The sequence below is a fragment of the Drosophila subobscura genome, chromosome E, assembly GCF_008121235.1.
Source record: "Drosophila subobscura isolate 14011-0131.10 chromosome E, UCBerk_Dsub_1.0, whole genome shotgun sequence".
Classification (NCBI taxonomy): Eukaryota; Metazoa; Arthropoda; class Insecta; order Diptera; family Drosophilidae; genus Drosophila; species Drosophila subobscura.
In genome coordinates, this window is record NC_048531.1 from 878,007 (window position 1) to 890,305 (window position 12,299).

The 12,299-nt window shown below is 39.0% G+C and overlaps 1 protein-coding gene across 7 annotated transcripts in view; it reads right to left on the minus strand.

The window, feature by feature from the left end:
• The window catches only part of LOC117891994 (guanine nucleotide exchange factor DBS), a 60,391-nt gene extending 48,227 nt beyond the window's left edge, over positions 1 to 12,164 (minus strand). For 2 of the 7 annotated variants that reach the window (XM_034797875.1, XM_034797874.1), the window contains exons 1-6: positions 11,881 to 12,146; positions 2,764 to 3,292; positions 2,183 to 2,273; positions 1,872 to 2,102; positions 1,649 to 1,798; positions 1,483 to 1,595 (exon numbers count right to left, since the gene is read on the minus strand). In XM_034797875.1, coding sequence (XP_034653766.1) covers positions 1,483 to 1,595; positions 1,649 to 1,798; positions 1,872 to 2,102; positions 2,183 to 2,273; positions 2,764 to 3,292; positions 11,881 to 12,115 — 1,349 coding nt within the window. In that variant the 5' untranslated portion in view covers positions 12,116 to 12,146. Of the gene's footprint in view, positions 1 to 1,482; positions 1,596 to 1,648; positions 1,799 to 1,871; positions 2,103 to 2,182; positions 2,274 to 2,763; positions 3,293 to 5,599; positions 5,765 to 11,880 lie in introns of those variants that run through there. The other 5 variants (XM_034797876.1, XM_034797877.1, XM_034797878.1 and 2 more) reach the window with 4 other exon arrangements.
• Positions 12,165 to 12,299: the final 135 nt, after the last annotated feature.

Genomic DNA, 12,299 nt, shown 5'->3' on the forward strand with positions numbered 1-12,299 from the left:
GATGCAAAATTTGGTGGCTCTATCTTTTATGGTCTCTGAGATCCTGGGTATAACGAGAAGGGACGTGTGAGACGCTTCTTATGCGTCACAACTTTTATACCCGGCACTCAGTAGCACATCTGCAACTTAGCGGTTATTTGTCAAATTTTAAATTTTTTCTTCATCTGTCATCTACATCAACAACACAACTCACGCCAACGCGCTCCTTTAGCTCGCCACCCTCCCCTAGAGCCACACACTGCAGAGTCAGGGCAGAGACGCGGCATAGGCAGGGACGTGTCAGAGGCAGGGACGTGTCAGAGGCAGCGACGCGGCACTGCGCGAAGCAGAGTGTGAATGAGAGAATGTGCAAAAAACAAATATAAGCTGCGGGACGGAGTGGGTTTAGCCACTGCAAATTAATTTCTTCATTGTTGCCATAATAATAATCGGATCCCAATTTGGTGATCTGATAGATATGGTCATTCCCTACGGAATGGCGTTTTTAGTTTTCTTTTATCTTCAAAATTGTAGGTTTGGGAGGTTTTCGCCCTTTTGCGGGGGCGGAAGGGGGCGGGGCTCATTTGAAATACACTGGTTTCAGTATGAGCATACAGCAGTCTGGATGCAACATTTGGTGGCTCTAGCTCTTATAGTCTCTGAGAACTAGCCGACAAACAAGACGGAGGGAGGGACGGACAGACAGACATGGCGCAATCGACTCAGATATTGATGATGATGAAGAATATATGTACTTTATGGGGTCGGAAACGTTTCCTTCTGTGCATTACATACAACCTTTATTCGCACAAATACAATATACCCTATTTACTCTTCGAGTACCGGGTATAAAAAGGTGGTTTGCTTCGAAGCGGAAATATATGTCTGGTATAGCGTACTCTATGTTTTTGTATCCTAAAATTTTTGAGATACATATGTACATATGTACATGATCTACTAAAATAAGCACGAACATGTGCACAAGCATTCATGCAAAGGGAATTGAGAAGTACATATTACTTGCACTAATTGATTACAGGAAATAATATAATCTAAAATCATAACTAATAGCAAATTAATATTTGTATTAAATACAGAAAACCCAAAGAGATAGTACTATGTCACTAAATATTATTAAATATGATAGGGTTAAAAATGGTCAACAATATTTTATGAATGTATTTAAAACATTTTTTTAATAATTGTTGAAATCTTTTGAAATCTCAAATGCCCAACAATTGAAATATATAGAATAGAATATAATTAAATTTAGTCTGACTTGTAAACGCAATCATGCCCCTCAATCGAATGTCTTAGTTTTTTTAAATTATGAGAATACAAAACCAGTGCAGAGCTTTTAAACCGAATTTACTTGGAGTTAGTTGTGAACTTTGAGTTTTAGTTGTTTAAACACAAACAAGTTTCTTAAAATTTATCAAAATCGTTAAGTAGAATTATTTGTGTTACTGTTTTTATTATTAATTTGAATGGATGCTTACAAACCTTTCAATAGCACTAACGTTACCAGTGCGCTCAGAGAATTCTTTATATTCATCAATTAATTTAATGTTTTCCAGGAGCGATTCTCCGTGTTTAGCTGCAGAAAGTATTTCTTCCTACGTAAATACACAAGTTAGGAACATAAATATCAGAATGGACTGAAACTGACCTTTAAACGGGTATAGTCTGTCCCTTGAGCTTCTAATAGATTTTTGGTTGCCTCTACAGAATTTGGAAACTCAGTATCGTGAATAGCTTGAATAAATATATCCAGTTCAGCAGAAACTTGGTGTGTAAGGCTCGAAAACTTTTCAAGCGACTGTAAAGTATGTTGTACTTAAAATAAAACAAGTATATACATGTCTATATATGTGTATCATGGAAATACATACAATTCTTTGCTGTATCCATTCGTGATGTGAGTAGATCAAATCCCCACCCATATCGGGTGTTAATTGGCTAGCATCAACAAACTCATGCAGATCAGTAAGAGCCGAGCAAACAACGAGTCGAAATCTATATTCATCTTTGGAAAATTTCGTGCTTACTTCTGATATAGCTTTTTGAAACAGACCCGAAGGTCGAAGCACATATACAACATGAATAATACCAGGAAAATAAACCTGGAAATTTTATTTTTTATTATTTTAAATTTCTGAGTAAATGTTGGGCTGGCTTTAAGCAGTCGGTGCCAGATAATTACCGAAATTCTTTGCAAAACAGTCTTCACCGAAGTCCATCTGTCCTTTCGTCGATCCACAATTAAATGAAATCCAAGGTCAGCGTCTTGTAATCTAAAATATAACATGTAACTTCAACGACCTAATAACAGCCCAGCGTAAAGGCCTGTCTCCAGCACCGCAAAAAATTCCTGTACGTCAAATCTCCATTATTGCCAAACATACACAAATATTAGGGAAATCATTTATTTATTTCAGTAAAATTCTTTAATTTTGAATAAAGGCATGGGAGAAATCTTTTTTTGACTTCGACAAACTATTTACAGTCTTTTTTCGTTTTGCGCACAGTTGTTTCTAACATCTTTCGCTTTTCACTCCAGGAATAGGTTTATTCCTGGCCTGTCTACCAGCTGTTCTTATCAATCCGCACACGCTCTTGACCATCGATCTATCGATTCGAATCTTTGGATTTCGTTTAGGTTGCTGGATGCTCGAAACGAAGAATTCCTGAGGCATTTTTTTTTTAAATGAAGTTTGGCAGGAATTTTTTTTTTTTTTTTTCCGCGGGGCTGGATACCCGACTTAAGCAATAATGGGTACTTACGACGGTACTGAACTAAGATACAAAATTAGCTTTTGGTAATCAGCTTCTTCTAACAAATTAAAATTATTGTTATCTGGAAAGATTATTAGCGGACAACCCTCCTGTGAACGTCCACCAGTAATGATAGCATGTTGCGGGTGTAAGAGATCTGCCACATCAGCAATGTTTAAAACACCTTCACCGGTCATTGCAGCTGTCAATTGGGCTGAATTTATGTGTTCCACAAGGGAATTTATTAGTTCTGGTGGATGCTGGGAGCTCAAAGCGTCTGTTGCGTAGACAACACCTTGTGTGTTGACAGATGTGGCGGATATGCTACTAAACGTTGACGTCGTAAGGTGCATGGGTTCTGTGGCTTGATGTGCCGGGGAATTGTTAAGAGACTGAAAAAAAGCCGTTTGTATGGATGCGCCACTGCTGATCGAGATTTGCGAGTCGATCATGTGCTGGCTGAACTTTTGCTGCTGACGCTGAGAATTGCCAACCACTTTTTCCTGTGATTCCGTCTGCGGGCTCCCGACATCATTATCTGCGTTTCATTGACAAAAAAGAGAGAACATAGTAAATTTATAAATTTATGAACCCATGAACAATTTCTAATTTAGTAACAAAGGTCGTTTATAAAGGTATATAGCGGAAAATTTAAACATGGACCTTGTTTATTTGTTATTCTCTATAAAATTGTATCCTTGAACTCTCCCTTGCAGAGATTTTGATTTTTACCACATTTTTTCGAATTTTGTATAAAGAAAATATAAAATACAACAACATACATATGTACATAGTAGAACGCACAACAGATATACATATGTCTGTAAGTACATACATATTTATGTATGTACATGCATACTTACATATGTACATATGTACGTGGGGAGCAATGATGAGTACATGTTCACATTAACTGACTTTCGTCGCCCATAACTTCTAAACGCATAATGCAAACGTAACCAATTTTTTTGTAGAAATCAATCACTTTATCCTTAACAAATAGGCAACACCAGAAAAATACAAATGTGAAGCTTTTAAATAGCGAAAAATAAAAAACTAAAAAAAGTCGCATGTACTCATTTATGCACTTTTCGTTGTTTTCACTTATTTAATATTTCAAAATTTTCTAATCAACAACATGCCTGCAGATTTGATGTTAAATATTTTTTTGGTTATATTCTAGTAATACTAACATCAAATTAAGACATTTCTCATAATAATCGAAGCAGATTTCATGAATTTATTAAATAGTGCCTATGTTGTACCTGAGACGGAAGAAACAATATCTAGAAAATGTAAATATTATTGTGTAGCTCACTGAAAATGGCTATGCGACAGCTAATACTGCTGAAAAACATGGCATTAGTCAATTGGTGGTGATCAGAGTGGAAAAGACGCGAAATTTTGTCCCGAAACAGCAAAGCCAAGGTCGCCCTAAGGCGCTAGCAGGCCCAAAAGCCGCACTTATAATGTCGCAATTTAGTAACAAGGACTTTCTGAGGCCCAACGAGGTTCTTTTCGCATAATACTATCAATGTTGTTCTAGATGGCTAAGTTTGGCCATTGTTCCACCGCCTAAAACATACTTACACCATTTTACATCTACCGGCATGTATCATGGTTTGCTTGATATGATGTCCTTAAAGCCTTTTTTCGGACTTACGCTAACACTACTGCCACCCATATGATTATTTGGACTCATCAGACCTGATAACACGTTTTCAATCATCCGTGGTCAAATGGTTATGCTAATTTGAAAATTTCGGGTTTGCTTTACCATTATTTACCTACCACGCGAAAAGTGCCGGTAGATGTAAAATGGTGTAAGTATGTTTTAGGCGGTGGAACAATGGCCAAACTTAGCCATCTAGAACAACATTGATAGTATTATGCGAAAAGAACCTCGTTGGGCCTCAGAAAGTCCTTGTTACTAAATTGCGACATTATAAGTGCGGCTTTTGGGCCTGCTAGCGCCTTAGGGCGACCTTGGCTTTGCTGTTTCGGGACAAAATTTCGCGTCTTTTCCACTCTGATCACCACCAATTGACTAATGCCATATTTTTCAGCAGTATTAGCTGTCGCATAGCCATTTTCAGTGAGCTACACAATAATATTTACATTTTCTAGATATTGTTTCTTCCGTCTCAGGTACAACATAGGCACTATTTAATAAATTCATGAAATCTGCTTCGATTATTATGAGAAATGTCTTAATTTGATGTTAGTATTACTAGAATATAACCAAAAAAATATTTAACATCAAATCTGCAGGCATGTTGTTGATTAGAAAATTTTGAAATATTAAATAAGTGAAAACAACGAAAAGTGCATAAATGAGTACATGCGACTTTTTTTAGTTTTTTATTTTTCGCTATTTAAAAGCTTCACATTTGTATTTTTCTGGTGTTGCCTATTTGTTAAGGATAAAGTGATTGATATCTACAAAAAAATTGGTTACGTTTGCATTATGCGTTTAGAAGTTATGGGCGACGAAAGTCAGTTAATGTGAACATGTACTCATCATTGCTCCCCACTGTATGCAGGCAAAAAAGATTACTAGAATTGGGAATAATATGTAAACCTAACTCATACATAGTGGTTAAATATAATTAATATATACGCACATTCTTAAAGGGGATTTGAAATAGAATAAACCCTACTCACAATACCGATTAGAAGTACAACGTTTGAATGTTTTTGCCAATAAAAAAAGCCAGTGTAAATAATATGTGCATTCACTAATGCAAACAAGCTACTGTGAGTGACTGTTAAACGATCTTATGCATATTTATATAAATTGTACATGCAAACTATTGGTATAAACACCGGTCATTAACTTACTTACATACATGAAACTTACAAATGGGGTTTAACCTCCCGGCAGAGAATAATCGGTTACCGATTTTTTATTTGCAGTTATTTGCAAAACCGTCACACCAATAAAACTTAAATAAATGTATTTGTCATATATTAATATAATATGTTGTCGGTTTTTTTTTTTTTTTTTTTTTATATTTAATCGCTACTGCGAAATTGGTTGGTCACAGAGATGAGTCCGCATTGACCAGGTACTTCAGTTTTGTGTTGAATATTATAAAAAAGTTACTGAAAATTTTGAACTCAAAAAAGAGTTGTTTGCCGAACGAACACTAGAAATAGAATGTGTTGTCGGTTTATTTATAGTGTTTATGCATAACGTTGTGCGTCAAAATGCTTTAGGAGATTTCTAGCGTGCGGCATATTAAAAATTGTATTGTACAACGTTAGTATTTTTATTTCTTTACAATAGGGGTACTTTTGATCATATTTGTTGGGTCCTTTTAGAATATACCTTATAATCGGATTGATAAAATTTGTTGCTTAACTTTGAATTGAAACTAATGTCGAAATGTGAAGAATATAGACTTAAATGCTGTCTTTAATGTCTGGACGTTGATAGGCAATGACTGCACCATCAAGTGGCCCATGCGACACCACCTCCTCCCGCCCAACCGACCGAGGGGCGCTGCCGCATGATTAACCGAACCGGTCGCGAGCATGCAGGAAAGATAGATTTTAGGCTAATATTCGAGGAAAATTAGAACTAAACACAACTAAACTAGAGCAACAATAGCTAAGCAAGCAAAATTATCAAAGTCAAAAATTAAATTAACTACGGGAGAGGTAGGCTAGTATAAGAGATTTAAGAAGAGGAAGGGAGTGAGTCGAAGATATAATGTGATAGAGGGCTTTATAATCCGAGCATAACACTCTAAAGCAGGGCTCGGCACGGCCCTATCCCTGGGGTGCGGAAAAATGCGCTGCTGCTGCGCTGCCCTCACGTACAAGCGTATTACAGTGATTCGTACCAAAACCAATGTTCCGTTTTGCGTGCGTCTTCACACACAAACGCAAAAACGGCTCGTTAATTGTATGGGTGCCGAGCCCTGCTCTAAAGGGTTCGTGCAAGGCATAATTCGATCTACACATTGGAAGGAACAAAGGAATATAGTTTTTAGTGGGTCTAATGGGAATCGTAAAGTTTACGCGGCTCAACAAGTCAGGGCTGTCTACATCCCCCTTGATCAAGTTGTGCATAAAAATTACACCAAGCATTTTTCTACGACTAACTAAGGATGGAAGATTTATTAAAAGAAGTCTACTACGGTAGGATGGCAGTCTCACAGTTGGTGAAAATACCTGCTTAACTAATTTAAGTTCATGAAGTAAGGAGCCTTCATTAAACAAAGGGCAGAAAATGCCATTCGACCTTGTTAAACTATATGGATACATATGGCCTGGGTAGCTTTCCTGGGAATAGGTGGTTTGAAAAAATTGTGCAAAAAGATCGGCGATTACCTGATCATTGTTTGCCGACATATTCAAAAATGATAGCAAGGATGGATGTGCGGACATTCTACGCTTACTGTTTACAAAGCTGTAGAACTGTTTAGGGTCCTGTGAAAAAAGTATCCTGCATCGAAGTAGGTAGTTCCTATAGCATTGAGCATTAAGGACAGTGAAATTTGACCGAGATATTAAGTAATTAGAAAGAGAAGAGGGAGAACCAACTTCTTGAGATTTTTTAAATAGTCTTGATTTTAGGTTCTTTAGACTGGATAACTCTTTGGTGAACCAAGGAGGTTTCGCAGATCTAGTCGGAAATGAGAGTGGGACACACGTGTCAAAAATTGTGTCAAGTACATTGTAAAAAATGTTTGTGCCCTCAATGACGTCAGTACAGAGCGGACCAATCAAAATCCCTAATTAAGTTATTGAGCTTAGTAAACTCGGCTTTACGAAAGCAGCGGACGCGTTCAGATAGCCTACCAGCACGATCCGATACAGTAGGTCCAATATCTACCGACACTTCGAAAGTAGGATGATAGCAGTCTTCAGGAATAGTGAGCGGGAGTGCTCGTGTTAACAACGCTACGGTCGGATCCGAGACAAAGCACAGATCAAGCAATCGACCCAAGGCGTTTTTCACATGGTTGACTTGAGACAGGGACAGGTCTAATAAGCCATCAATAAAATCATGTCGAGACATGGGCACAAGGTTATTTGACTCGTTAACCGAAGACCAAACAGTACCTGCCAGGTTGAAATCCCCAAGAACTATTAAATGGTCTTTGTCAGATAGCGAGGAAGATACAGTTTTTAAGGCGGACAAGTGCTTCTCGTATATTAATACATCCGAAGTCGGTGGAATATACGAGCAAGTGACATAAATACACTGGCCGGGAAGAATCAGTCTAACACAGAGGAATTCCAAGTCTTGTGAAACCTGGACTATGAAAAGTTCCGACGTGAAGTAAGAGTTTACTGCAATCAGAACCCCTCCTCCACGCCGAGACGAACGATCATTCCTATAAATTGTGTACCGATCTGCCAAAACTTCGGAACTAAGAATGTCTGGCTTTAAACAGGTTTCGGTAAACACAATAACATGGGATGAAAATGTGAAACTATCCATATAAAGAGTGCTCAGCTTACTAAGTAATCCGCGAGCATTTTGATAGGCTACAAAGAGGCAAATTAGTTTTTTGACTGCGAGGAATTGCAGTGGGAAGAGGTGGACAGAGCAGAGGAGGAATGAGCAGAGGAGGAAGGAGCACTGGCCTCACTACTAGGAAGAGTTATGGGGGGCCTATTTTTATACCCGGTACTCGAAGAGTAGTAAATAGGGTATATTGTATTTGTGCACAAAGTGAATGTACATATGTAACGCACAGAAGGAAACGTTTCCGACCCCATAAAGTATATATATTCTTGATCAGCATCAATAGCCGAGTCTATGTCTGTCTGTCTGTCTGTCTGTCCGTCTGTCCGTCCGTCTTGTTGAGCGCCTGGATCTCAGAGACCATAAAAACTAGAGCCACCAAATTTTACATCCATACTTCTGTGTGCTCACACTGTTACAAGTGTATTTCAAAAAAAAGCCACGCCCCCTTCCGCCTCCGCAAAAAGGCGAAAACCTCCCAAATCTACAATTTTGCAGATAGCAGAAAACTAAACATTCCGTAGGGAATGACCATATCTATCAGATCACCAAATTGGGATACGATTGGATCATTATTATAGCCACAATGAAGAAATTAATTTTCAGTGGCCAAACCCACCCCGTCCAGCAGCATTCACACTCTGCTTCGCGCTGTTTATGGCCTCTGCCCCTGACACAGCTCTGCCTCTGCCTCTGCCGCGACTCTGCAGTGTGTGTCTATAGGGGAGGGTGGCGAGCTAAAGGAGCGTTTTGGCGTGAGTAGTGTTGTTGATGTAGATGACAGATGAAGAAAACATTTAAAATTTGACAAATAACCGCTAAGTTGCAGATGTAGTACTGAGTGCCGGGTATAAAAGTTGTGACGCGTAAGAAGCGTCTCACACGTCCCTTCTCGTTCTTCTTAGCCTTAAACTCTTTCACAACCAGGTGCTCTGGCCGATATTTGGAAGAGCAAATGGTCTCGAAATGAGTTGCAGACACGCTAATCTTGAAAGAGGATATCTCCCTGGCATAAGAGAAATTAAACTTCTCCACCTTTAAGCCATCGGCTTTTATTTTGCTTTGTATAAAAGCAGTTACATCATTAGATGTGTGGTCAGGGCAAGCCGAGAGACAAAAACTTGCCGCTTTGGTGGGACTCCCACCAGAGGTTTTGGCACCACAGATCTGATACCTGTGACGGCAATATCCGGTGGTCCGGGACGTTTATTAACTGGTGGGATCGAAATAGATGGGATGGGCTTTGGAACGGACTCGACAGACACGGACGCTACAGTGCTAACTGGCTGCATGTTCTCCGAGATGATCGATTCGGTAGCCGAAACTTGATCACCAGCAGCTGTCGTTGCCCTTATAAGGTAGTAAGTTATCAAAATCTAATCATTCGATTCTAATGTCATTTCTTTCTTTTCGATTTTTCGCGTATAGACGCCAAAACGGGTTTGGCTACTCTCTGGTACTCGCATCCCTGCAAATACGGCCAAGGCTCCCGATGCTGCCGTGCCTGCTCTTACCGACATGGTCTCATCCGCAAATACGGCATGAATATCTGCCGTCAGTGCTTCAGGGAGGGCTGCAACAACTAATTTAAGATTTGGGGATTTAAATGTGCATTGTGAGTAATTTGGATACAACCTGATTCCACATCATTTTTCAATAAGTAAAACAACGCACGAACGACCATAAGAACTGATGGAAGTAAGATTGATTCCTCCAAAACAACTTATTACTGGAGAGGACTTTAGCATATAAAAAACTATAGTCAAACCGTTAGTCTAGTCAAATCTAGTTCATGAAATGTCCACTTGTTCACATTGGACGAATATCGACAGCAATATCGAACAGCCAGCCAAAGCAATAACGACTTTTACAGTTACATAACCATAAAGCAACTATAAAGGAGGTCTCGTCGGCTTTGTAGAGGGAAACGTACCAATGCTGTCAATAAGCGCGAGTGAGAGGGCGTGCAGAGAGAGAGAGAGAGAGCAACTTTACAATAATAAGAGTACAAGCTGCTCATACTTGCGTCCCACCACAGTCATGGCAGTGAGCTGTAAGTGTGGCTGAAATGACAATGGAGTATGCTGATTAACCCTTTGAATGCAATGCGAAAAAATACGAGTTTTGTTTGTTTTATAATTTAATTTTTAATAATTTGCTACATGATAGTAGTCTTTCTTTTTGCTTTTGAATATTCATTTAAATTTTTTATTAATATTTTCTGTTGCATTAAAAACGGCTCTCTTGCCTCTATTCTTCAAAATCTTTATTTGGGTCTCGGTGAAAATGGCTCTTAGACTGGTTTCCAATTCCTTATGGTACTCAAGTTGCTGACGTAACGAATGCAATTCCGTCTGGATTTGACGATTCTGTTTCCTCAGGCTACTAACCAAATAGTATAATAGACTTCCAGCTGTGAAGAAGCAAAATATACTATTTGGTTAGTGCTCAGGCTCTCGTTCTCCACACGTAGTGCATGATTTATCACTTTGTCCCTACATTACAAAAAATTAGTATTGGCATTTATGTAAATATTTATTTCAGCATGTTTAGCTTACTCTGTTTGCGTACTCGCGTTGGCAAAGCCTAATTTTACAATTTCTTGTTGTCGCCCTTTAATTGTGGACGACTTCCACTGTGAAGCATCGAAATGTGAATCGCAAATTTTCGAGTTCACAGTAAGGCTGCAGTCCAGACTTTGCGCCCACGATTTTCTCTTCTCTAAACATACCGGTTCATTAACCAATTTCACATCGTTCGCGACCTCGCGGCAGAAACTGTACCACTTCATTTTTTGGCGCACATAGGGTTAAACTTCAAAAACAAATTTGTCCGCACACAACCTTCCGCGTCGATTGGATCATTATTATGGCCACAATGAAGAAACTAATTTGTAGTGGCTAAACCCACGCCGTCCCGCAGCTTATATTTGTTTTTTGCACATTCTCTCATTCACACTCTGCTTCGCGCAGTGGCAGATCCCTCTGCCTCTGACACGTCTCTGCCACTGCTTATGCCACGTCTCTGCAATGACTCTGCAGTGTGTGGCTCTAGGGGAGGGTGGCGAGCTAAAGGAGCGTGTTGGCGTGAGCAGTGTTGTTGATGTACATAGATGACAGATGAAGAAAAAACGTAAAATTTGACAAATGAGTGCCGGGTATAAAAGTTGTGACGCGTAAGAAGCGTCTCACACGTCCCTTCTCGTTTTTTTTTTTTTTTTGGTTCTTTGGTCCTTGTCTCGTCATTGGGCATTCTGTGTTGGGCGACTTGCTTGTACACTGTCTATGTCACTTGTTATTGGATTCTGGGGACCAAAACGGACTGAGTCAGCTGGGGTATTGACGACCAGCAGAAGACAGGTACAGAACAGAATCACTAACCAAATAGTATACTATTTGGTTAGTGACAGAATGTAACCCACGTCCCCTGTTATAGAACAGCTGTTTGGGGTCTTGTCCAAAATCTTAGTAATTATATGGTGTTGGTCTTCATATAACTACATATATATGTATGTCAAATCTTTGCTAATACGTATGGAAAAACATGTACATTTCTGTTAGCTTGCCAAAATAGGAAAATCGATAGCAGTACATTTTTAGTGGCCTAGTGGTATTGGCGCCCTTGAAAATTCTGGTGATACCTACCTTTTGATGCGGATAACACTAAGCTGTTGGACTGGCTCATAGTTTTTTTAAAGAGCTTTGCTGTTTGATGTAGCGGACTTCCTGGTTGGGCAGAGACTGGGGCTGATCCTTGCATGCATTTTCCATTACTCCATTCGCCGACATCAATATCGACGGCCTTAGAAGCACTACGTTGAAAGTGCTCAAGGAAATTATCAATTTTTATTTCAATGGAATGGGACGGTGAGTTTTCCATTACAGAATCCTTCTATTTTTACATATGTGTGATAAATATGCAGGTCAGTTTTAAACAAATTTTTTTTTTTCATTTGAAACAAGTTTTAACTTTGTCATTAGAAGCACTTTCACAAATGGTAACAACAAAAGCATTGACGTTGCGTTTATAATAAAAAAAAATCTATGCATCCGGCGCCACTTTT